The sequence below is a fragment of the Oncorhynchus kisutch genome, linkage group LG18 (genome assembly GCF_002021735.2).
Source record: "Oncorhynchus kisutch isolate 150728-3 linkage group LG18, Okis_V2, whole genome shotgun sequence".
Classification (NCBI taxonomy): Eukaryota; Metazoa; Chordata; class Actinopteri; order Salmoniformes; family Salmonidae; genus Oncorhynchus; species Oncorhynchus kisutch.
The window spans coordinates 16,394,200-16,421,251 of NC_034191.2; the positions used below are offsets into that span (position 1 = coordinate 16,394,200).

The window sequence follows — 27,052 nt, forward strand, 5'->3', positions numbered from 1 at the left end:
CAGGCCTCTAATCCACCACTACTCCATATATACAGTACAAAATCCATGTGTACATGTGTGCATAGTGAGTATGCTATCGCGTGTGTGTATGCATGTGTCTGTGCCTATGTTTGTCATGCTTCACAGTCTCCACTGTTCAATTCAGTGTTTTTTATCTCTTTTTTAAATCACATTTTACTGCTTGCATGAGTTACTTGATGTGGAATAGAGTTCCATGACCTGCCTTGTTGACAGTGCTGTCAAGAAGGATGAGCAGCACCTTATCATGGACAGACCTCTCTCCATCTTCGCAGCTGTTGTATCAATATGTTTTGACCATGACAGTTGATGACCATGACCTCAACTTGCTCAATTTCCATATTATTTATTACAAGATTCAGTTGAGGTTTAGGGTTTAGTGAATAATTTGTCCCAAATACAATGCTTTTAGTTTTAGAAATATTTAGGACTAACTTATTCCTTGCCACCCATTCTGAAACTAACTGCAACTCTTTGTTAAGTGTTGCAGTTATTTCAGTCGCTGTAGTAGCTGACATGTATAGTGTTGAGTCGTCCGCATACATAGACACTCTGGCTTTCCTCAAAACCAGTGGCATTTCATTAGTAAAGATTGAAAAAAGTCATGGGCCTAGACAGCTGCCTTGGGAAATGTTTGATTCTACCTGGATTATGTTGGAGAGGCTTCCAATAAAGAACACCCTCTGTGTTCTATTAAAAAGGTAACTCTTTATCAACAATATAGCAGGGGGTGCTCGCTTCGAGGCAAGTAACACTGAAACACGCATGAGAGCATCAGCTGTTCCGGACGACTGTGTGATCACGGTATCCGCAGCCGATGTGAGTAAGATCTTTAAACAGGTATGGTGGAAAAATTACAAGATTATGTTATAATACTGTCATTGCATCAAATGGTTGTTTTATGCAACAGAATATATGGTTCTTATAAAACTCTATTGTGTCTGTGTGACCTGAAATATTAAAGTTGACTTGTTTTGAAGAAATGTAAAAGTTTCTCCTTTTGGTTACAATAATTCAACATTCACAAGGCCGCAGGGCCAGACAGATTACCAGGACGTGTACTCCGAGCATGCGTTGACCAACTGGCAAGTGTCTTCACTGCCATTTTCAACCTCTCCCTGTCTGAGTCTGTAATACCAACACGTTTCATGCAGACCACCATAGTCCCTGTGCCCAAGAACACTAAGGTAACCTGCCTAAATGACTACTGACCCGTAGCACTCACGTCTGTAGCCATGAAATGCCTTGAAAGGATGGTCATGACTCACGTCAACACCATTATCCCAGAAAACCTTAGACCCAGTCCAATATGTGTACCGCCCCAACAGATCCACAGATGATGCAATTTCTATTGCACTCCACACTGCCCTTTCACACCTGGAGAAATGGAACACCTATGTGAGAATGCTGTTCATTGACCACAGCTCAGCGTTCAACACCATAGTACCCACAAAGCTCATTACTAAGCTAAGGACCCTGGGACTAAACACCTCCCTCTGCATCTGGATCCTGGACTTCCTGACGGGCCACCCCCAGGTGGTAAGGGTATGTAACAACACATCCGCCACACTGATCCTCAACACTGGGGCCCCTCAGGGGTGCGTGCTCAGTCCCCTCCTGTACTCCCTGTTCACTCATGACTGCACAACCAGGCACGACTTCAGCACGATCATTAAGTTTGCAGATGACACAACAGTGGTAGGCCTGATCACCGACAACAACGAGACAGCCTATGGGGAGGAGGTCATAGACCTGACCGTGTGGTGCCAGGGACAACAACCTCTCCCTCAACATGATCAAGACAAAATAGATGATTGTGGACTACAGGAAAGGAGTACATAGCACGCCCCCATTCTCATCGACGGGGCTATAGTTCCTTGGCATCCACATCACCAACAAACTAACATGGTCCATACACCCCAAGACAGTCGTGAAGAGGGAACGACAAAGCCTCTTCCCCCTCAGGAGACTGTCATAGACCGTTCTCTCTGCTACCGCGCGGCAAGTGGTACTGGAGCACCAAGTCTAGGTCCAAAAGACTTCTTATCAGCTTCTACCCCCAAGCCATAAGACTCTTGAACAGCTAATCAAATGGCTACCCAGACTTTTTGCACTGTCCCCCCCCCTATTTTTACGGTGCTGCTACTTTCTTTTTATTATCTATGCATAATCATTTTAACTCTAGCCTCTCTACTGTTATTTTACTGCTGCTTTTTAATTTGTTATTTTTATTTTCACTATTTTTTTGTTGTTGAGGTGACTCACGGATGAAGTAAGGTGAGAAAAGAGAGAGAGAGAGAGAGAGAGAGAGAGAGCCTAGAGAGAGAGAGAGAGAGAGAGAGAGAGAGCGAATATAGTGAAACTCATAACCATGCACAGTCCACCCTAGCTGCACCATATCCAGTGTGCCTTTACAACCCAGGAAGAAGTAATGTACTCTGATGCATATTCATTCTAAACTAAAGTCAAAACTTGGTATTGTTTTTTATCACCTGGACCAGTAAAGCAGTTTTTGAAAACCATCACAGATTTTAAGGTATGTTACACACATGTCTTGTTTGGGATGATTACTTTGTTAACGCATTCAGGTTCTTTTACATTTTGAATTACATTTACTATGTTGTTAGAAATAGACTTTGAACCATCCAATTCGATAGGATCCACATATCACAACATCCTGCTAGAATAGATGTCACATGTTACTTGTTGTGCAACTTCTCAGGGTCTGTTCAACACTGCTCAACGTTACAGAACGTTCAGAATGTATCATGTTTATTACTATGCTTATTATTATAGACTTCTGTTCAACACTGCTTAACGTTACAGAACATTCAGAATGTATCATGTTTATTGAACAGACATTCATCACAGGCTCTACAATTCTTTCTGGTAAAGCTTCAATTTAAGGGGTCCTTATTATAGTGCAATTACATGTGTAGTTACACTAGCAATTATTATAGTTAACTGTAACAACTAATAGTTAGTGTAATAACAACATGTAACTGGTAGTAATTGCGGTCTGTAATTACAGAGGTGTAACAATGAATGCTTGTTACCACGCTTGTTACAAATGGGAAGGTTTCCACTAAATTCACCAACTTAGTGTTTCACTTCTTCTCAGCTGCATACAGTAACAACTGTCACAAAGGTTGTGATCTCTCATGGATGTGCTGGGTGTCTGAGAGATTATAGCCTATGGTCAATAGGCTCTAATTATTTAGCTTTGATGTTAACTGTTCAAACTATATCTCCACTCAGTGTTGTTGCTAGCATCTGGGTTAACTTGGTTGAGCTGGTAAAAACAGATCAGTAAGTCAACCTCACTGACTGGGATCTAATATGGGTGGCATCCCAGATGTGGAAAAATACATTATTTCAAAGCATAGTACATGAGCAACTACAACAATGAGCTAATGAGGAGCGATTTCGCCTGGCATTCAAAATGTGCACACTCATCAGGACACTGTGGTTCAGAGGAGCTAGCCAACAATACAGCTAGCTTACACAATCCCTTCAAACTGAAGCTGGAAAGACTGCTGACATTTCTTTGTACATATCCATAAAAATTTTGCCAGCTGATTCATGATTTCAACTGGCTGAGAAATGTTGCCTCCCTGCCTGTCTGTCTCATCCCAACACAGTTATTACTATGGGACAGCTGGAGACTGAATTTGAATATTGAAATAATGTCAGAGAGACAGACAGCAAGGTTTATACAAATCTCCACTGTTGCAAACTAAACGTTAGTATAAAAGAAATGTGAGATAATGTCTTGATGCTTTTTATAGTGGAGATCAAGTTTATAAATTGTTTGGCTGGGCTGATGAGACAGTGGATTGCGCAGTCAGATGGAGCAAGATGGCAAGATGGCAAGATGGCAAGATGGAGTAAATATGCATGTTAATGTCCGGCTAAGGTGGTTACTTGTGGAATGTACACCGGCTGGAATGTGGTTTTAACCAATCAGCATTCAGGATTATACCCACCTGTTGTATAATTATAATTAATGCGTACTTATACAGTAAATTACCCATCCTGACAACCTGGCCCTCATTTTAAAGGTGCAATATGCAGAAATCGCTCCTCCATTTCCTGGTTGCTGAAATTCTAATAGTTTGCCTGATTTCAGTTTATGTGACAAAACAGGCAATGCTGTGAGATATCTCTGCAAATAACAAAAAATATTGTATTTTCTGTTTGAATCTTGTGTACAAAACCGAAAGTAAAAGACTAAAAAATTAAACTTAAGAACGGGAAGTAAAGAAATAGGGAACATGGAACATGGGACATATCACGACCGTGACAGTATGATATGTTACTAATTTTAATTTGTTGTGGCTAATGTCAGCTGGGTGGCTAGGTGGCTAACACAAGCTAGGCTAGGGGTTAGGGGTTAAGGCTAGGGTTAGGAGTGTCACGGTCGTCCTCCTCTTCATCTGAAGAGGAGAGGCGAGAAGGATCGGACCAAAATGCGGCGTCGTAAGTGTCCATGGTAAATCTTTAATACCGAAAGTACTGACACTGTATACAAAACAATAAACAAATGACGACCGTGAAGCTACAACATAGACAATCACCCACAAACAAACAGTGCAACCCAGGCTACCTAAGTATGATTCTCAATCAGAGACAACTAATGACACCTGCCTCTGATTGAGAACCATACTAGGCCGAAACATCGAAATACCCAAATTATAGAAAAACAAACATAGACTGCCCACCCAACTCACGCCCTGACCATACTAACTAAATACAGAACACAGGAAATAAAGGTCAGAACGTGACAAGGAGTTAGGTTAAATGGTTAAATGGTTAAGGTTAGGGTTATGTGGAAGGGTTAGCTAACACGCTAAGCAATCGCAAAGTAGCTAAAAAGTAGTAAGTAGTTGAAAAGCTGCTAATTAGCTAAAATCCTAAAGTTGTCTGTGATGAGATTCGAACATGCAACCTTTGGATTGCTTGATGTTCATGTTACACGCCTTCAAATCCACTCCGACCAACAACCCTACTATAATTTTTACCTTAAGTAACCTATCTTATGCAACCATACCAAACATAACTTATCATACTAATTTGAGTGTCCCGGATTTACATGTAGTATATTACGTCTAGTCTATGAGACCACTCTGGTTGTTTATTTAGCATGTGACGAATACATTTGATTTGATTTGTATGAGGAAATGAGTATGTATGTTCCCTCTCCTAAGAAGACCAATGTTTTATTATTGCCAGGTTTTATCAATATTGATACAGTACAAATCAATATTCCAACAGTGCCTGTTTCCCAGTAAGAGGACAATAATATGACACCTGACTTCCCCATTCAGGTGCCAAAATGGTGAACTGCTATGGATTGGTAACTGTCAAGAATAAACCAGGTACTGTTTGAAAGCAGAAATGATTGTTTACTTCCATGTCTGTGTGGATTTTCATTCTCCCAGGCATGAGCTCTCATCAGTATCTTGTTTATCCTCTCTCCATCCATCGCTCCCTCTCTCAGTACCTCTGAAGAGTATTGCTGTGGAGGTGAGTGTCCAGGGGCATGTAGCCACTGTGAGCTCCACTCTGCAGTATGAGAACCAGGAGGAGAACCCTCTGGAGGCCATCTTTGTTTTCCCTCTGCCAGGAGAGGCTGCTGTCTGCAGGTTCAGGACCAAGATAGGACAGACTGAGGTGGTGGCTGAGGTTCAGGAGAAACAGAAGGTGAGGGGAGATGACAAGTCAACAATGAGACAAAAGCAACAATGCAGATCCACATTATCCACAAGTATAATTTGTTGCAGGATTCATAGTTACATAGTTACTACACAGGTTTAAGAAAACTTGGTGTAAAGTCTTACTGTGGGCAACTATACCCAATTTGTTAACTAAGCAGTCTATGACTTGCGGAGCTTCAAGAATCAGTATTATCCTTTTGACAGCTCTCATATCACTATTGTCTCAGGCTGATGATGCGTCCTTGTGTTCCTCTGTCCCGCTCTCAGGCGCGGGAGCAGTATGATGATTTGTTGAGCTCGGGCCAGCAGGCCTTCCTATTGGAGGAGAGTGATGAGAGCCCGGATGTGTTCAAGCTGAGTGTAGGTAGTCTGCCTCCAGGGGAGAAGGCCTCTGTCAGCCTGGACTATGTGACAGAGCTGGCTGTACAGGCTGACGATGGCCTGAGGCTCTGCCTTCCAGCTGTGCTCAACCCCCGCTATCAACCCCAGGGTAAGAACATGGACCCCTGTATGGAGAGACACAAACCACTAATACATCACAGTGCAGAATAAAACCTTGTGGGCAGCAGTGTGACTAGGAACCAGCAGCTGGTCCCATAGGGTGGTGGTCTTCAGTCCTGCTCTTGGAGACCCACAGGGAGTGGTGCAGGCTTTAGTTAAAGTCCAGCTTAAACACATCTGATTGACGTGTTGTTGAGTTGAAAGGTGGAAGTGCTGGGCTAGAACAAAAACATGCTAATTTGTGGGTCTCTCTCTCCTCTCTATCCTTCTTTCTTCTCTGTCTCTCTCCCTCCTCCTCCCTCCCTGACCCCATCTCACTCTAAGGGTCAGACAGTGGTAGTGGTGGCAGTGCCCTGGTTTCCTCGGTGCCCACTGGTTCTGTGCCCTACAGTCTGTCCCTCAGTGCCCGAGTGTCATCCCTTCATCCCATCTGTAGAGTAGAGTCCAACTGTCCCCTGGACCCACTCAACTACCTCAACACAGAGAAAACCCAAGCCACGGTACTGTGTGTGTCTATGTGTGTGTGTGTGTGTATTTGATATACAGTCAAATCAAATTGTATTGGTCACATACACATGGTTAGCAGCTGTTAATGCGAGTGTAGCGAAATGCTTGCGCTTCTAGTTCCGGCAGTGAAGTAATTATATAACAAGTAATCTAACAATTCCCCAACAACTACCTAATACACACAAATCTAAAGGTGTGAATGAGAATATGTACAGTTGAAGTCGGAAGTTTACATACACCTTAGCCAAATACATTTAAACTCAGTTTTTCATAATTCCTGACATTTAATCCTAGTAATAATTCCCTGTTTTAGGTCAGTTAGGGTCACCACTTTATTTTAAGAATGTGAAATATCAGAAAAATAGTAGTGATTTATTTCAGCTTTTATTTCTTTCATCACATTCCAAGTGGGTCAGAAGTTTACATACACTCAATTAGTATTTGGTAGCATTGCCTTTAAATTGTTTAACTTGGGTAGCCTTCCACAAGCATCCCACAATAAGTTTGTAGGCCTCCTTGCTCGCACACTCTTTTTCAGTTCTGCCCACAAATGTTCTATAGGATTGAGGTCAGGGCTTTGTGATGGCCACTCCAATACCTTGACTTTCTTGTCCTTAAGCCATTCTGCCACAACTTTGGAAGTATGCTTGGGGTCATTGTCCATTTGGAAGACCCATTTGCGACCAAGCTTTAACTTCCTGACTGATGTTTTGAGATGTTGCTTCAATATATCCACAAATTTTCCCACCTCATGATGCCATCTATTTTGTGAAGTGCACCAGTCCCTCCTGCAGCAAAGCACCCTCACAACATGATGCTGCCACCCCCGTGCTTCACGGTTGGGATGGTGTTCTTTGGCTTGCAAGCCTCCCCCTTTTTCCTCCAAACATAAGGATAGTCATTATGGCTAAACAGTTGTATTTTTGTTTCATCAGACCAGAGGACATTTCTCCAAAAAGTACTTTGTCCCCATGTGCAGTTGCAAACCGTAGTCTGGCTTTTTTATGTCGGTTTTGGAGCAGTGGCTTCTTCCTTGCTGAGTGGCCTTTCAGGTTATGTCGATATTGGACTCGTTTTATTGTGGATATAGATACCTTTGTACCTGTTTCCTCCAGCATCTTCACAAGATCCTTTAATGTTGTTCTGGGATTGATTTGCACTTTTCGCATCAAAGCACGTTCATCTCTAGGAGACTGAACGTGTCTCCTTCCTGAGCGGTATGACGGCTGCCTGGTCCCATGGTGTTTATACATGCGTACTATTGTTTGTACAGATGAACGTGGTACCTTCAGGCGTTTTGGAAATTGCTCCCAAGAATGAACCAGACTTGTGGAGGTCTACAATTTCTTTGTTGATTTCTTTAGATTTTCCCATGATGTCAATGTCACGTTCTGACCTTAGTTCCTTTGTTTTGCCTTTTGTTCTAGTATGGTCAGGGCGTGAGTTGGGTGGGTTGTCTATGTTAGTTTTTCTATGATTGGCCTGGTATGGTTCTCAATCAGAGGCAGCTGTCAATCGTTGTCCCTGATTGAGAATCATATTTAGGTAGCCTGTTTCCGATTGTGTTTTGTAGGTGGTTATTTTCAGTCTTTGTGTGTCTGCACCAGACAGAACTGTTTCGGTTGTTTCTTTGTTTGTTATTCAGTGTTTAGTTTTTTCATTATATAAGATGAACACTTACCACGCTACGCTTTGGTCCTCACCTTCTTCCCACGACAGCCGTTACAGTCAAGCAAAGAGGCACTGAGTTTGAATGGTGGCCTTGGAATGCATTGACAGGTACACCTCTAATTGACTCAAATGTTACCCTATCAGAAGCTTCTTAAGGCACCACACGTCCCGCTAGGGCACCTCCCCCCACTGCTCAACTGACACAGTAGCACACAGAACGCAAAAAATATTCTTAGAAATATTTAACCTCCACACATTAACAAGTCCAATAGCTCAAATGAAAGATAAACACCTTGTTCATCTAGCCACCAAGTCAGATTTCTAAAATGTTTTACGCCGAAAACATAGCACATATTTATGTCAAACCACCACCAAAGATAGGCTAATTTACATAGCCATTTTGTAGAACAATAGATGCAATCACAAAAGCAGGATTAAAAGTAAAATAATTCACTAACCTTTTGAAAATCTTCATCAGATGACAGGAATAGGACATGTTATACAGTACATTTATGTTTTTTTCAATAATATGCTAATTATATCCATAAATCACGGTTTACATAGAAGGTCATGGCTAAAAAATGCTACAACAATGCCTGGAGAAATTATGGTAACTCTGCCAGATAACAGAAATACACATCATAAACGTTGACTAAATATACATGTTCTACATATACTTAGAAAGATACACTTCTTCTTAATAAAACAGCTGTGTTACATTTATTTTTAACTTTACAGATTTCGTTCACTAGGCTATAATGTGAGTCGGCGCTCAGGAATTAGCATTTTGGCTCCTCCACAGAAACCCAAATTTAACACATAAATGTTCCCTTACCTTTGCTGTTCTTCCATCAGAAGACCTGGAAGGGTTTATACTTACCAAAAACAGCTTTAGTTTTGAAGTCTGTGTCTTTCGGTTATCAAACACGACATATTTCGGTTGAAATGCAGCCAAAAAGTAAAGTTAGTTCGCACCAAAACGTCGAAATTACATATTATATGTCGACTAAACTTGTCAAACTTGGTTCAGAACACAGCGTTAGCATGCTATATAGCTTCACCGCAATTCTCAGGACAAAGAGAAACACACGCATCGTTTAATCAATCTTGAAAGAAAGACACCACAGGCGCAGAATGCGCGTGAGATCTCGCGCGACCGAAAGGATTCGGCCCGTCATTAATCTCGTGAGCACCCGATTCACACAATGAGAAGCCCCATTGAAAGCGGACACCGCGCTGAAGGCATAGGAAGTGTTCCCAGGACCGTAGGTGCTTGGGAAGGGTGGGGGCGATGATGTCAAAGTTGGGCCAACTTTTTGGATGACAAGAGAGAGTTTGGGAGAATGAGTGCCCTGAGAGTTCTGCTTTACTTACAGACATAATTTAAACGGTTTTAGAAGCTTTAGAGTGTTTTCTATTCAATAATATTTATTATATGCATATATTAGCAATTTTTTACAGATTTTTTTTCTGTTTACTATGGGCACGCATTTCACCAACGGGGCAGTATTCTGCCCTAGCCTTAACAGGTTATTAAAGCCATGACATCATTTTCTGGAATTTTCCAAGCTGTTTAAAGGCACAGACATCTTAGTGTATGTAAACTTCTGACCCACTGGAGTTGTGATACAGTGAATTATAAGTGAAATAACCTCTGTCTGTAAACAATTGTTGGAAAAATTACTTGTCATGCACAAAGTAGATGTCTTAACCGACTTGCAAAAACTATAGTTTGTTAACAAGAAATGTGTGGAGTGGTTGAAAAACGAGTTTTAATGACTCCAACCTAAGTGTATGTAAACTTCAGACTTCAACTATATATAGCCAAGTGGCATAGGCAAGGTGCAGTAGATGGTATGGAATCATGTAGTAACCAAAAGAATGTAAACCAAAACAAAATATATTTGAGATTCTTCAAAGTAGCCACCCTTTGCCTTGATGACAGCTTTGCACACTTGGCGTTATCTCAACCAGCTTCATAAGGTAGTCACCTGGAATGCATTTCAATTATCAAATGTGCCTTGTTAAAAGTTCATTTGTGGATTTTCTTTCCTACATTTGAGCCAATCAGTTGTGTGGTGACAAGGTAGGGCTGATATACAGAAGAAATCCATATTTGGTAAAATACTAAGTTCATATTATGTCAAGAACAGCTCAAATATGCAAAGAGAAATGTTAGTCCATTACTTTAAGACATGAAGGTCAGTCAATCTGGAACATTTCAAGAACTTTGAAAGTTTCTTCAAGTGCAGTCACAAAAACCATCAAGCTCTATAATGAAACTGGCTCTCATGAGGACAGCCACAGGAAAGGAAGACCCAGAGATACCTGCTGCAGACGATGAGTTCATTGGAGTTACCAGCCTCAGAAATTGCAGCCCAAATAAATGCTTCAGAGTTCAAGTAACAGACACATCTCAACATCAACTGTTCAGAGGAGACTGCATGAATCAGGCCTTCATGATCGTTAAGGCAAAGGGTGGCAACTTTGAAGAATGTATAATATAACATATATTTTGATTTGTTTAACACTTTTTGGGGTTAATACATGATTCCATATGTGTTATTTCATAGTTTTGATGTCTTCACTATTATTCCTCAATGTAAAATGTAAGAAAAAACACTTGAATAAGTAGGTGTGTCCAAACTTTTGACTGGTACTGTATCTATGTATGTCTGTGTGCGTGCACTCTCACTAGCATCATGAACCATCAGAATCCTCATAGTTGTTAAATTCCCTCTGACTGCTCTGTCTTCATGTGAATGTTGTTCTAACTGCAGGTCAGTCTGGCTGCAGGTCATCAGTTTGACCGGGACGTTGAGCTGTTGTTGTATTACCAAGACACCCATCAGCCTACTGCTATAGTAGAGGCAGCACAGGCTTCTGCCAAGCCAGGTGAGGGGGGGGGGGGTACTCTTTGTTGTAGATGTGTGGAGATGAGATCAATGAGTAGTCTAGTCTACTACCTTAATCCATGTTTACATAGTGGGACATGGTGAGACAGAAGATACAGTAGATGTAGAGATGGAGAAAGAGGAGAAAAGCTGTTGAACACTTCTGTCTCTCTCTGTCTGTCTCTCTTTATCGCTCCCAGGCTCTCTGATGGGCGACCCAGTGGTCATGCTGAGCCTGTACCCAGAGTTCCCCAATGATGTGATGTCATCGATGACCTCACTCGGGGAATTCCTTTTTGTTGTGGATCGCTCTGGCAGCATGTCATGCCCCATGCACAATGGGTCTGTGGCTCAGGACCGCATTGGCAGTGCCAGGGTATACACACACACACCCACACACCCACACACCCCCCCCACACACACACACACACACACAACCCTGCATTAGTAAATTAACATCTCCATCTGCACAGGAGTCACCAAGAGGTAGTTTAGAGTGAAATCCAGTACACAGTGGTTACGCTGTATTCTTCTGGTCTTTACGATTGTCCTGTATGGTTTATTGAAGAGTAAAGAAACTTGTTGAATTTCATTCTTGCAGGATACTCTGCTGCTCTTGCTAAAAAGCCTGCCAATGGGCTGCTACTTCAACATCATCGGTTTTGGGTCCAGATATGAGTCCTTCTTTCCGTAAGTGTTCTCTCCTTCCAAACCCTCATCAATCAGTTCAAATTCGTGTCTGAGGAGTTCCGTTTTTTACAAACACATTTAGCTGTGTCATTCTAGGGTTTTATCATGTATGTTGTACCATGTAGTCCAAATCCAAAGATAATCAGTGACAGTGTTTGACAGTTAATGTTTACATCTTTTATTTTATTTCAAATCAAATGTATTTATAAAGCCCTATGTACATCAGCTGATATCTCCAAGTGCTGTACAGAAACCCAGCCTAAAACCCCAAACAGCAAGCAATGCAGGTGTAGAAGCACGGTGGCTTGGAAAAACTCCCTAGAAAAGCCTAAACCTAGGAAGAAACCTAGAGAGGAACCAGGCTATGAGGGGTGGCCAGTCCTCTTCTGGCTGTGCCGGGTGGAGATTATAACAGAACATGGCCAAGATGTTCAAATGTTCATAAATGACCAGCATGGTCAAATAATAATAATCACAGTAGTTGTTGAGGGTGCAGCAAGTTAGCACCTCAGGAGTAAATGTTAGTTGGCTTTTCATAGCCGATCATTAAGAGTATCTCTACCACTCCTGCTGTCTCTAGAGTCATGAAGGCAGTCAAATTCCACATGACCGTTTAGTTACGGTAGTTAGGCTTCTCCAAGCTCTGATGCTGCTGATGATCATTAGTAACCTAGCAGACTTTCTAACTGCCTGGTACTCAGCACTCTATTGACCCTCTAATCACTCTGACATCAATGCAAATGTCATCAAACACTTCATGAGAGCCCATGAGCTCATGTTGTGCAACATTTCTGTAGGCTATGTATGCGTGAGAAAACAGAGTTTTGATGGCCTCTATAGGCTAGGCCTACTATATTTATTCATCAACTTTCCTAATATTAAGCACATTGCTCATGGAAATGAACCATGGCAAAAGAGTCCTCCATTCGCTGTTTATGTGCATAGTCCTCCATTTGCTATTGAAGTGCTATTTTCTCATGCCCCTGTTCTGAGACAGGTGCATGATAATGGTCCATTCTAAGTCAAAATAAATATCACTAATTTATTAAATGTAAAGACAACATTCAATTAAGAATAGTCCGATGGGTGACAATGTTAGAATATCACTTATGATAATTTTTTTTATTCACCTTTATTTAACCAGGTAGTTCAGTTGAGAACAAGTTCTCATTTACAACTGCAACCTGGACAAGATAAAGCAAAGCAGTGCGACAAATTACAACGCAGAGGTACACATGGAGTAAACAAACGTACAGTCAATAACACAATAGAAAAATCTGTATACAGTGTGTGCAAATGAAGTGAGGAGGTAAGGCAATAAATAGGCCATAGTGGTGAAGTAATTACAATTTAGCATTAACACTGGAGTGATAGATGTGCAGATGATGATGTGCAAGTAGATTGATGTATTATCAGTGCCGATTTTAGCATATAAATCTTGGTGGGTCAAACAACAACAACAAAAAACATTGATGCATGCCAGCAAAGCCACAACACAACACTAAACAATACATTCATTGCACGATAACGGTGACAAATGGTGCCCACAAAATGTTAGGGCCAACATAAAGCTGTCCCAAAAGCAGAGCTTTCTTTTCAGCACTATGGAGTGAATCCTTACTACCGCTACACCTGGTTATCAGCGAGCCTTGTCTGGCAGCGAAACAGTTCATTCAGCCTCATTACTGCCTTTAAAAACAAAACAAAAAACATAGCTGATATGGCTGATTTGCTTAAACAAATGTGGTTATTACTAACAATTGCGATGTACAAACTATGGCATAAGGGAACGACGAGCGGATAAGAGGCAATCCAAGCTGGGTCGGACGTAGTCAATTATAACTATTTGTTCAGCGCTTTTGAAATGTACAGCAGCAGAATTCAGAACATGGGCCGTTCTTACAGTATTCTCCCTGTACACCAAGTCAGAACCGTAGGTTAAATAAAGGGGGCTTATAAGCAGACAAAGAAAGCTCTTACAATATTCAATTATTACATTTCTTGAAAACAGGCTATAGGCTACATGAGGGGGAAAAGGGACCAAATTATTAGAGTGAGGCACGTGGTCTACTAACTGCTTACTACACAACATACACTTAGTATTACTTACTTGGCTACAGTATACATATCTCCCTGGCATATTACATCATTTATGTAGCAGCATACAATACATTTTTGGACTCACCTTATTGTGCTGTGCTCACTTGAACAGGAAGGCAGTCCTTCTTGTGGGCTCTAGAAAGAGGCCCGAGTTCCCGACTTGGAATAACCATTCAGTTTTTTCCCCAGAGTTCCCAGTTGTCTTGAACGCGGCTGAAGTCATGCATGGCCAATGATTGACCGCATGGCCAATATATTAACATTTTACCAATTGGATATCACACAAAATTGGAAGCCAACTGCACCAACGTGTCAGTGGAAACTGTTGAACTGTTGAACTGACGACTGCAGTCAGCTCGCAGCCGCCCGGCACAAGGAGTCGCTAGAGCACAAGGAGACAAGGAAATCCCGGCGGGCCAAACCCTCCCCTAATCCGGACGACATGGGGCCAATTGTTCAATCCGTCCCATGGGTCTCCCGGTCACGGCCGGCTGTGACACAGCCTGGGGTCGAACCTGAGGCTGCAGTTGCGCCTCAGCCCTCATTGTTGAATTTGCGATTTCCAACTTGTTGTGTAATGTGTGTCCAATGAGCACCGATATGTTTTATCTATAATTTCTCATATGACAAAGTGTCGTGATGTTGCTATCAGTAATATGATGACATGCTATTTATCGAATAATTAACTGTAATTATTACTTGATTTTAAATTAATAAAGTAACAATTACCTCATTAGTAACCTGGGGCACCACAGGAAAAGTTTGTTTAACGAGTATTTCCTCATATCAATGCCATTCTGAACATTCCATAATCCGTTAAATCTGCAGGAATACTAATCTACATGATGACTCAGCAATACAGAGATTGGCTTAATTATTTATTTACAAACTAAATAATCACACAGAATTACATAAACACACACACAGGATAGATTATACATTGATTACCAACTAAATGTAATAAAAAGTCCCTCGTAGACTAACCCGATATGACGGCTTGTTACACAATGAAAAGGGGTGGGGAAAGAAAGAGCGGGAGAAGGGGAGACAAAGGAATTTAACTATCGTACATGCAGTTGAATAATACGCTCATGTAAATATGGACATTTTGCACCCTAACAACCACTCATTCGGATTTAGAAATGCAATGTACATATTTACACTTGTATGTCTTTGTAGTCTCTCTCTGTTGAAATTGCCCGATCAGCCTGTGGAGAGAAGTTCATCAGAAAGTCTCTGGATGTGTAAGTCTCTTGTTGTCCACCAGATGTCACCATGTCCGCAGTAGCAGTCTTCTTCTTTGTTCTGGAAGTGTCCGTTCAAATGGATACATCAGAGTACCACATGGTGGTGGGAGGGAAATGTTCTTCCCTTCTCATCCTTGTTAGACTGGATCCTTCAAAAGGTACAATCGTAGTGGTCCTCGGTCGAGTTTACTAGACTAAAGTACTTAAACAGCTGCAGACTGAATGTTCCAATGTAGTCTTTGTCTTCTTAACTCAAAGTGACTCTTACCATTTTCTGGTCTGGTAGAGTCTAACCATTCCTAACGTCCTGCTCCACACCGTCAGTATACTGGTCTCAATGTTTGATTATTCAGGGTACAGTTAGAACCATTTTACACGCCAGTAGCAACCTGGCAATGTACTGGCCTCTTGAGATTTTGATCTTCTCTGTTGAACGTTTCAGAGTTTCTAACCATCTCGTGTCGATCACGCTGGTCTAGTAATTCTTTAGGGGGAAAAGGGGCGTTCCCTCCTTTGGCATAATGTTTGTGTTCACGTGGGCGTGGTTACTGACTTGGCAAAAGTCTCTATGAAAAAACGTTATCTCATTTAGAAGGCTAAAATCACATTTAATCTTCTCACAAATAGTTTAATATTTAATCATATACGTTTTACAACATTTAGATGTAAACCTGACCCCTTGAATGTGTACACTTTCAGAGATACAGCTATTTAGTTATATCGTCCTTAACGATATCACATAACAACAACTGATTTTATATGATTATTGTTCAAGTCCCACCAACCATTTTGAACATTATTTACATTAGAAATATTGTTTCAAGAAATAGACTACATTTTCTTAATATCGTGTTTCTTTAGACCTGTCAAAAATAAGTAATGGATATATTGTGATATTGTGACTATATTAAATGGATTTATTATACTTCTTAAAATGTAGATGTTCCAAAGGTCTGCATCAGTGGCTTGTTTAGGCTATGCTTGGAAGGCTATGCTTGGAAGCCAGGAGATGCTACACATGCTTATACTAATAGCGGTCAATTGCCATGAGACCAGCAGTTATTTGGTGACAATTACTTGGCTGACAAAATGTCATGACTGCCACAGCTCTAGGTAGGGTAATATTAAAATGTCCATGTCCTATAATATGTTGTGGTGATGACCCTTTGACCTTCTGTGTGTGTGTCTATCTGGACATCAGTAAGAGTGTGGAGTACAGCCAGAAGACCATGGATGAGGCTCTGCAGAAGGTGAAGGCAATGAGGGCTGACCTCGGAGGTACAGAGATCCTCCAGCCTTTAAAACATATCTACAGCCAGCCCTGCCTCCCTGACCAGCCCAGACAGGTAACTTACACACCTTACATAAACAAACACCCCATAGATAAATGTGTCTGCACTTTCTGTAACGATGGTTCCATTGAGAAGCTCATGCATTACTTTACTGTGGGTTATACAGTGATATTAGGGCTGATCTTTACTGTGGGTTATACAGTGACTGTAGGGATGATCTTTACTGTGGGTTATACACTGACTGTTGGGATGATCTTTACTGTGGGTTATACACTGACAGTTGGGATGATCTTTACTGTGGGTTATACACTGACAGTTGGGATGATCTTTACTGTGGGTTATACACTGACAGTTGGGATGATCTTTACTGTGGGTTATTCACTGACAGTTGGGATGATCTTCACTGTGGGTTATACACTGACAGTTGGGATGATCTTTACTGTGGGTTATACACTGACAGTTGGGATGATCTTTACTGTGGGTTATACACTGACAGTTGGGATGATCTTTACTGTGGGTTATACACTGACAGTTGGGATGATCTTTACTGTGGGTTATACACTGACAGTTGGGATGATCTTTACTGTGGGTTATACACTGACAGTTGGGATGATCTTCACTGTGGGTTATACACTGACAGTTGGGATGATCTTCACTGTGGGTTATACACTGACAGTTGGGATGATCTTTACTGTGGGTTATTCACTGACAGTTGGGATGATCTTTACTGTGGGTTATACACTGACAGTTGGGATGATCTTTACTGTGGGTTATTCACTGACAGTTGGGATGATCTTTACTGTGGGTTATACACTGACAGTTGGGATGATCTTTACTGTGGGTTATTCACTGACAGTTGGGATGATCTTTACTGTGGGTTATTCACTGACAGTTGGGATGATCTTTACTGTGGGTTATACACTGACAGTTGGGATGATCTTTACTGTGGGTTATTCACTGACAGTTGGGGTGATCTTTACTGTGGGTTATTCACTGACAGTTGGGATGATCTTCACTGTGGGTTATACACTGACAGTTGTGATGATCTTCACTGTGGGTTATACACTGACAGTTGGGATGATCTTTACTGTGGGTTATACACTGACAGTTGGGATGATCTTTACTGTGGGTTATACACTGACAGTTGGGATGATCTTTACTGTGGGTTATACACTGACAGTTGGGATGATCTTTACTGTGGGTTATTCACTGACAGTTGGGATGATCTTTACTGTGGGTTATTCACTGACAGTTGGGATGATCTTTACTGTGGGTTATACACTGACAGTTGGGATGATCTTTACTGTGGGTTATACACTGACAGTTGGGATGATCTTTACTGTGGGTTATTCACTGACAGTTGGGATGATCTTTACTGTGGGTTATACACTGACAGTTGGGATGATCTTCACTGTGGGTTATTCACTGACAGTTGGGATGATCTTCACTGTGGGTTATACACTGACAGTTGGGATGATCTTCACTGTGGGTTATACACTGACAGTTGGGATGATCTTTACTGTGGGTTATACACTGACAGTTGGGATGATCTTTACTGTGGGTTATACACTGACAGTTGGGATGATCTTTACTGTGGGTTATACACTGACAGTTGGGATGATCTTTACTGTGGGTTATTCACTGACAGTTGGGATGATCTTTACTGTGGGTTATTCACTGACAGTTGGGATGATCTTTACTGTGGGTTATACACTGACAGTTGGGATGATCTTCACTGTGGGTTATACACTGACAGTTGGGATGATCTTTACTGTGGGTTATACAGTGACATTAGCGATGATCCTTTTTCATCAGCTGTCCCGCTACAGTGAAAATCATTTCTACTGAACAAAAATATAAATGCTACATATAACAATTTCAAAGGTTTACAGTTCACAGTGGTGTAAAATACTGAAGTAAAAGTACTTTCAAGTACTACTTAATTCATTTTTTGGGGTAACTTTACTTTACTATTTATATTTTTGACTACTTTTACTTCACTATATTCCTAACACACATATTGTAATTTTTACTCCATACATTTTCCTTGACAAACCAAATTACTCATTACATGTTGAATGCTTAGCAGGACAGGAAAATTGTGAAATTCACGCAATTATCAACACACATGGATCTATATCACTGGTATGATAACATGTATTTGTAATAGCAATAATGCACCCTTGTGATATATGGCCAATATACCACGGCCAAGGACTGTGTCCACACACTCTGCGTCGTTAGTTGTAGTATATTTGCCATAAACCACACCACCTCGGGCCTTATTGTTTAAATAACTGTTACAAAAAATGTAGTTGATGTAATGTATTATAGATGACACCAAAGGAACCATTGTACCACGTTTGACTAAGTTTGTTTCCTAGTATCTAAACTCTGAGTGGTCCACAATGGAGTTTTTTTAAAATATGTCCAAAAAATATTGTGGTGAGACTTTCTTTTCTTTCCAATCACCTCACTCTTCGGTCTTTTAAATGCCTTAATGTGATTCATACAGTTTCCTACTGAAACACCTTTAACTCCGCCCATCTTTCCATATGTAACACCTGGCATATGAACCCGGGTCTCCCAACCAATTAAACTCTACAAGAGGATGAACGGTTTTTATTGAGCTGTGTTTTGTCTTTTGTTTCTTAACATACAAATATTGTACATTGAGCTACAATACCATGAGAGTTAGGACTTCTGTTTTGAAGCCAGAGGATGAGTGTGAGTCCTATTTCCATGTTAGTTTTACACAAATAACTGTACATTTCCAGTTATAAAACTGAGGGTAGGTATATACTATACTTGAGTTGCGGGGCTTACGCAAGTCTGAATTTCTGACAGCCTAATTTTCATTTTTAGACAACACTGCAGAACACCTCCCATATGCACACAAACGACGCTGTGGGGCTTACCAGACACACATTTTACATCATTTTCAAGACAATGTAGCAGAACAAATATCACAATAAAATAAATCAATGTAGGCTTCCCAAGTGGTGCAACGGTCTAAAGGCACTGCAGACACCCTGGTTCGAATCCAGGCTGTATCACAACCGGCCGTGATTGGGAGTCCCATAGGGCGGCGCACAATTGGCCCAGTGTCGTCCGGGTTTGGCCGGTGTATGCCGTCATTGTAAATAATAATTTGTTCTTAACTGACTTGCCTTGTTAAGTAACTAAAAATACTGCAGAACACACACATGAGAATATATAGGCCTCCTGCCTGTGGTAATATGAAGCACATATTCACATTAAAAACTTGTTCTATGCTGTGAAGGTAAAGGGAAAAAAATGTCCTACCTTGAGTTTTTGAAACCTCTCACAATGACTCTCCCCATGTCAAGTCCATTTAACTCCTGAGAGTCAACTTCTTGCTCGAATCCATGAGTGTGTATGTGACTGTGATATTTAACCTTCTAAGGCTGTTCTGAAGACTCTGGCTGTAGTGTCTATTTGTTATTTTATTTTGAGTGTTAACCTAGGTGTCCTCTTTAGCCTTGTCTTCAAGGCTTGCTGCCACCAAATGCGCCTTGGTTCAGGCATGTTCAAAAACCTTCTTTCTGAGGGCTCTTGTTTTTTTATGTCTGAAGCATAGGATGTTAATTTACCGTACATGCCACACACTCTTTTTCTAGTTTAATCCCTCCAGTCATTTCTAGACCGATGCTCCTTACCTTTTTGCATGTTGTACAGCCCAACTTTGAATTCTGCATGACAAGCTGGGGTTATACGTTTAGTTGTTGTTGAACTGCAAATTGCACCTGCTCCGAGCACTTCGTCAGTTGATGCACCGGTGGTGATGCCGGTGGTGATGCCCCTCAATCCTCTCCTCCGGCTCTGACAGTTCTCTGGCACGTTCTGGGTTCAATTCACCATGTTTCTCTGTTTTTTTGGACTTAAGAAAAGGCAATCGAATTTCACCTTTTTCTTCTTTTTTAAAATTTGGTTTTCCCAAATTGTTTAAAATTTATTAGGGAGACGACTAGGTTGCGTGTTGTGATTTACATAGGGACCTGTTCACTAGCTGACCACCACTACCAAGACATGTGTCAAGATCAGTTACTTACCCCACTGGTCCTCCCCATAACCTCTATGTACAATGAAAGAGAGCAGGTCTGGAATCAGTGTGGCAGGATAGGATGATTACATAGAAATATCACTGCGCTTTTACATGATGGTCTTTCTGGGGGGCGGGAGAAATAACAAGGAGACAACTTGATTTAATGCTGACTGCTTTTATTAGAATGTCTACAGTGTGAACAGTGAAATAATTAATAAATCATGCTGTGAGAGGTACCGGATCTGGGCAGATAGGTGCCGGAACAAACAAAGTAAAACCTTCAAAGTAGCCACCCTTTGCCTTGATGACTGCTTTGCACCCTCTTGGCATTTTCTCAACCAGCATCATGAGGTAGTCACACAGAATGCATTTCAAGTAACAGGTATGCCTTGTTAAAAGTTAATTTGTGGAATTTCTGTCCTTAATGTGTTTGAGACAATCAGTTGTTGTGACATGGTAGGGGTGGTATACAGAAGAAAGCCCTATTTGGTAAAAGACCATATTATGGCAATAACAGCTCAAATAAACAAAGACAAACGACAGTCAATCATTACTTTAAGACATGAAGGTCAGTAAATCCAGAAAGTTTCTTCAAGTGCAGTCGCAAAAACCATCAAGTGCTATAATGAAACTGGCTCTCATGAGGACCGACACAAGAAAGGAAGACCCAGAGTTACCTCTGCTGCAGAGGATAAGTTCTTTGGAGTTACCAACCTCAGAAATTGCATCCCAAATAAATGCTTCACGGAGTTCAAGTAACAGACACATCTTAACATCCACTGTTAAGGCCTTCATGGTCAAATTGCTCCAAGGAAACCACAACTAAAGGACACCAATAAGAAATAGTTTCTTGGGCCAAGAAACACGAGCAATGAACATTAGACCGGTGGAAATCAAACAATTGTATTAGTCACATGCGCCAAATACATCAGGTGAAATACTTACTTACAAGCCCCTAACCAACAATGCAGTTAAAAAATACGAATAAGAAATAAAAGGAACAAGTAATTAAAGAGCAGCAGTAAAATAACAATAGCAAGACTATATACAGGGGGTCCCGACACAGAGTCAATGTGCGGGGGCACCGGTTAATCGAGATAATTGAGGTAACATGTAGCTAGAGTTATTAAAGAGACAATGCATAGATAATAACAGAGAGTAGGAGTGGTGTATAAGAGGGGCAATGCAAATAATCTTGGAGGTAGAAGCTGTTTAGAAGCCTCTTGGACCTAGACTTGGCGCCCCGGTACCGCTTGCCATGCAGTAGCAGAGAGAACAGTCTATGACTAGGGTGGCTGGAGTCTTTAACAATTTTTAGTGTCTTCCTCTGACACCGCCTGGTGCAGAGATCCTGGATGGCAGGAAGCTTGGCCCCAGTGATGTAAAGGGCCATACGCACTACCGTCTATAGTGCATTGCGGTCTCAGGCAGTGATGCAACCAGTAACTAAAAATTTAATTTAAGATTCCCTGCAATAAAGTCCTCGGCCACTAGGAGTGCCGCCTCTGGATTAGTGTTTTCCTGTTTGCTTATGGCTAAATACAGCTCATTGAGGGCAGTCTTAGTGCCAGCATCGGTCTGTGGTGGTATGTAGAAAGCTACGAAAAATACAGATAACCCTCTAGGTTGATAGTGTGGTCTACAGCTTATCATTAGATACTCCACCTCATGCGAGCAAAACCTGTCCAAATTTGAGATTTTGGGTTCCAACTGCCGTGTCTTTGTGAGATGCACAAAGATGTAGTTGAACAGATGATCTCTGCATGTGTAGTTCCCACCGTGAAGCATGCAGGAGGTGTGATGGTGTGGGGGTGATTTGCTGGTGACACTGTCAGTGATTTTATTTTGGGTTCAAGGCACACTTAACCAGGACAATGACCCAACACACCTCTAAGCTCTGTAAGGGCTATTTGACCAAGAAGGAGAGTGATGGGGTACTGCATCAGATGACCTGGCCTCCACAATCACTCAACCTCAACCCAATTGAGATGGTTTGGGATGAGTCGGCCTGCAGAGGTAAGGAAAAGCAGCCAACAAGTGCTCAGCTGTCACGTTCTGACCTTAGTTCCTTTGTGATGTCTGGTCAGGGCGTGAGTTGGGTGGGCAGTCTATGTTATTTTTTCTATGATTTGGTATTTCTGTGTTTGGCCTGGTATTGTTCTCAATCAGAGGCAGCTGTCAATCATTGTCCCTGATTGAGAACCATACTTAGGCAGCCTGTTTTCACCCTTGAGTTGTGGGTGATTATACTTTCTGTTTAGTGTGTGTTGCACCTGACGGAGCTGTTTCGGTTGTGCTTTTTGTTAGAGGTTGTTCAGTTTTAAATAAATAACATGAACAAGTACCACGCTGTGCTTTGGTCCTCACCTTCTTCCACCGACGACCGTTCCATCAGCATATGTGGGAACCCCTTCAAGACTGTTGGAAAAGCATTCCAGGTGAAGCTGGTTGAGAGAATGCCAAGAGTGTGCAAAGCTGTCAATTAGGCAAAGGGTGGCTACTTTGAAGAATCTAAAATATAAAACACTACAGGATTCCATTAGTTTTTTCATAGTTTGATGTATTCACTATTACTCTACGATGTAGAAAATAGTAAAAACAAAGAAAAACCCTTGAATGAGTAAGTGTTCTAAAACTTTTGACTGGAAGTGTAAATGGTTATCAATATTAGTTATTTATTGTTTATGTTGCTTTTCTTACTTTAAATAAAATAATGTAAACAAAACGAAATGGCCACGTAGCTACTGCCGGCCACACGATCGTGATACACATCAGGAATCACTTCCAAGTCGGCAGGCACAACACAGGAGCACTAATTGCAGGCTTACTATCGACTCGTATCCCAATCAGCCACGCAAAACTATCTCAAGTGGAAGCAAATCTGCCCAATTAGCTGATTCGGTTTCCATACATCCTCTCTCGAAACACCCACTCGCCCATACCCTGGTTGTCATTGGGCTGCAGCTACACATACTTGCCCCACGTTGGGCACCAATGGAACACGTGTTTCCCACGGGGGCAACCAAGGTCTTAGACCAAGAGTGAGCACACACACAGTTTTTTTTTAAAGTTCATAGGCAGGGCAAACCTCATCACATGACTGACTCATGTCCACTACTCATGCACTCCACTACAATGGCATGTTTAGTTACATCCAACCAAACAGTATCTTTTGAGTGTGTGGTATTTATATTACCATGCCTTTCTTACTGGGACATAAAATAGACCTGTGTTTTTGGTTACTGAGGAAACATTATCTGTATACTTCAGGGCTGCATGTTTAAAATTGTATTTTTATTTTTAACCTTTTATTTAACTAGGCAAGTCAGTTAAGAACAACATCTTATTTACAATGACAGCGTACCAGGGAACTGTGGGTTAACTGCCTTGTTCAAGGGCAGAACGACAGATTTTTACCTTGTCATGTCAGGGATTCGATCCAGCAACCTTTTGGTTACTGGCTCAATGCTCTGACCACTAGGCTACCTGCTGCCCCAGGGGCTGTGCATACCTTGTTTAACATTAACACATGATGAACATACCCTCTTTGTCGTCCTCAGCTCTTCTTGTTCACTGACGGTGAGGTGGGGAACACCAAGGAAGTGCTGGGTCTGGTGAAGGCAAATGCCGGCTCTCACAGGTGGGCCCACAATCACTGTTTCACCAATCATTACCTAGCTATGGGAGCCCTGCTTTAAATAACTCTGTTACCTCCCACCTGAAAGGTAAGGGACAGTTCAAAAATTACTGTTATGGGGGAGTTGTCCACAATAGGGGAGGGTTGTGTTTTTTTTATTGGGGGTAGGGGAGGGTTGTGGTGTTTTTATTGTGTGTAGGGGAGGGTTGTGATGTTTTTATTGGGCGCAGGGAAGGGTAGTGGTGTTTTTATTGGGTGCAGGGGAGGATAGTGGTGTTTTTATTGGGCGTAGGGGAGGTAGTGGTGTTTTTATTGGCGGCAGGGGAGGTAGTGGTGTTTTTATTGGACGTAGGGGAGGGTGTGGTGTTTTTATTGGGCGTAGGGGAGGGTAGTGGTGTTTTTATTGGGCATAGGGGAGGGTTGTGGTGTTTTTATTGGGCGCATTGGAGGTAGTGGTGTTTTTATTGGGCACACGGGAGTGTTGTGGTGGTCTTATTGGCCGCAGGGGAGGGTTGTGGTGTTTTTATTGGGTGCAGGGGAGGATAGTGGTGTTTTTATTGGGCGTAGGGGAGGGTTGTGGTGTTTTATTGGACGTAGGGGAGGGTGTGGTGTTTTTATTGGGCGTAGGGGAGGGTAGTGGTGTTTTTATTGGGTGCAGGGGAGGATAGTGGTGTTTTTATTGGGTGCAGGGGAGGATAGTGGTGTTTTTATTGGGGGCAGGGGAGGTAGTGGTGTTTTTATTGGGCGTAGGGGAGGGTAGTGGTGTTTTTATTGGGTGCAGGGGAGGGTAGTGGTGTTTTTATTGGGTGCAGGGGAGGGTAGTGGTGTTTTTATTGGGTGCAGGGGAGGATAGTGGTGTTTTTATTGGGTGCAGGGGAGGGTTGTGGTGTTTTTATTGGGCGTAGGGGAGGGTAGTGGTGTTTTTATTGGGTGCAGGGGAGGATAGTGGTGTTTTTATTGGGTGCAGGGGAGGATAGTGGTGTTTTTATTGGGGGCAGGGGAGGTAGTGGTGTTTTTATTGGGCGTAGGGGAGGGTAGTGGTGTTTTTATTGGGTGCAGGGGAGGGTAGTGGTGTTTTTATTGGGTGCAGGGGAGGGTAGTGGTGTTTTTATTGGGTGCAGGGGAGGATAGTGGTGTTTTTATTGGGTGCAGGGGAGGGTTGTGGTGTTTTTATTGGGCGTAGGGGAGGGTAGTGGTGTTTTTATTGGGCACAGGGGAGGGTTGTGGTGTTTTTATTGGGTGCAGGGGAGGATAGTGGTGTTTTTATTGGGTGCAGGGGAGGGTAGTGAGCAATGTCCCTTCCAAGCTGCACGCGAAAATCAGATTTCCTCTTGCTGATCATTGTCTGCAACCGGCTCTGATCGTAGTGTAATGAGACGGGCAGGGAGAGGGAGCGCAGCTCACCTTTCTGGCCCGTAGCCCTGCGTGGCATCCACTGTGCCACAAAACATGCTGCAGTGGTAAAGATGATATCCACATTTATAAACACAGGGTCGCTACTGGTATTTGTGGTGGAAATCATTATTTTTGCATTAATACCGAAAATATTTTCAAACATTGTGAACTGTACCGAACTAGTTTCAATAGAGTTTGTTACAGAGGCCATTGCACCTGTCTTTGTCTACAAGGTTCTAACCACTGGTCTTTTTGACTCAAAAGATTCATTGTTGAACTTAATCTAATGTAAACCTATCCAATCTGGTTGTGGGCAGCAGTTTGGGAGATTATATAGGTTAGGGGTTTTTCACCCCTGTGAGAAAACAAAAGCTTCTGTATTGATGATTCTTACTGAACAGTTATGTTTTAATCCAGTCAGCCCACAAGCACAAGAAAATACCAGTGATTTGTTTGATAGCCTTATTTTGGTATTTGACAACAACAATAATACTGTTTCCCTGGGTGTGTCCCTGCCAGGTGCTTTTCCTTTGGGATTGGAGAGGGGGCCAGCTCTGCTCTCATCTCTGGGGTGGCCAAGCAGGGTGGAGGGCACTCACAGTTTATCACAGGACAGGACAGGATGCAGCCCAAAGTAAGAGAGTAAGAGGGTGGGAAAGTGTGTGTGTGTATATGTAAAGAGGGCTGTATTGGTTAGAAATGTGTTTTCATCACCTGCCTTCTTCTCTCTACTGCTACTTCTCTCTCCCTCTTCCTTCCACCCCTCCCTCCCTCCCTCAGGTGATGCAGTCCCTCCGGTTTGCCCTGCAGCCGGCTGTGGTGAACATCTCAGTCAAGTGGAATGTCCCAAAGGGGGTGTCTGTCACCTCTCTGTCTCCACCAATCAGAGTGCTCTTCCAGGGTCAAAGGGCACTGCTATATGCCCAGCTCACTGGGAAGGTTAGGGCTCTGCCTTCTCCTGTTATGAGTGTTAATATTGTTTATGTCAATGTTCAAAGAGCACTGGAAAGGTCATAACTATTTGTTTCATTCAACCCCATATTTCATTGCTTTCTCTCTATATCGTTCTGTCTCTCTGTCTTTCTCTTTCCTTATCTCAGAGCTCAGGGGACACAGAGGGCTCAGTGACAGTGAAGTACAGCCTGGCTGAGCAGCCTGTTGAGAACCAGCTGAGCTTCAGTCTCAAGCCTGCAGAAGACACTGGGTAAAACAGCACTGTTTTTACTGTTTACGGTGTGCAGGCCTTGGTCAGATACATTAAGGGCATGTGCCACCACTTACAGACAAGATCTCTCTACTCCACCGTCTTAATCTCTC

The 27,052-nt window shown here is 42.1% G+C and overlaps 1 protein-coding gene across 1 annotated transcript in view; it reads left to right on the forward strand.

The window, feature by feature from the left end:
* Nucleotides 1–2,394: 2,394 nt before the first annotated feature.
* LOC109876058 (von Willebrand factor A domain-containing protein 5A-like) overlaps nucleotides 2,395–27,052 on the forward strand; it is a 31,762-nt gene continuing 7,104 nt past the window's right edge. The window contains exons 1-13 of the mRNA XM_031795463.1: nucleotides 2,395–2,554; nucleotides 5,346–5,396; nucleotides 5,519–5,721; nucleotides 6,003–6,225; nucleotides 6,561–6,736; nucleotides 11,195–11,309; nucleotides 11,509–11,684; nucleotides 11,910–11,998; nucleotides 16,547–16,691; nucleotides 24,264–24,343; nucleotides 26,255–26,369; nucleotides 26,516–26,674; nucleotides 26,836–26,939. Of these exons, the coding sequence (XP_031651323.1) occupies nucleotides 5,354–5,396; nucleotides 5,519–5,721; nucleotides 6,003–6,225; nucleotides 6,561–6,736; nucleotides 11,195–11,309; nucleotides 11,509–11,684; nucleotides 11,910–11,998; nucleotides 16,547–16,691; nucleotides 24,264–24,343; nucleotides 26,255–26,369; nucleotides 26,516–26,674; nucleotides 26,836–26,939 (1,628 nt within the window). The 5' untranslated portion in view covers nucleotides 2,395–2,554; nucleotides 5,346–5,353. The remainder of the gene's footprint in view (nucleotides 2,555–5,345; nucleotides 5,397–5,518; nucleotides 5,722–6,002; nucleotides 6,226–6,560; nucleotides 6,737–11,194; nucleotides 11,310–11,508; nucleotides 11,685–11,909; nucleotides 11,999–16,546; nucleotides 16,692–24,263; nucleotides 24,344–26,254; nucleotides 26,370–26,515; nucleotides 26,675–26,835; nucleotides 26,940–27,052) is intronic.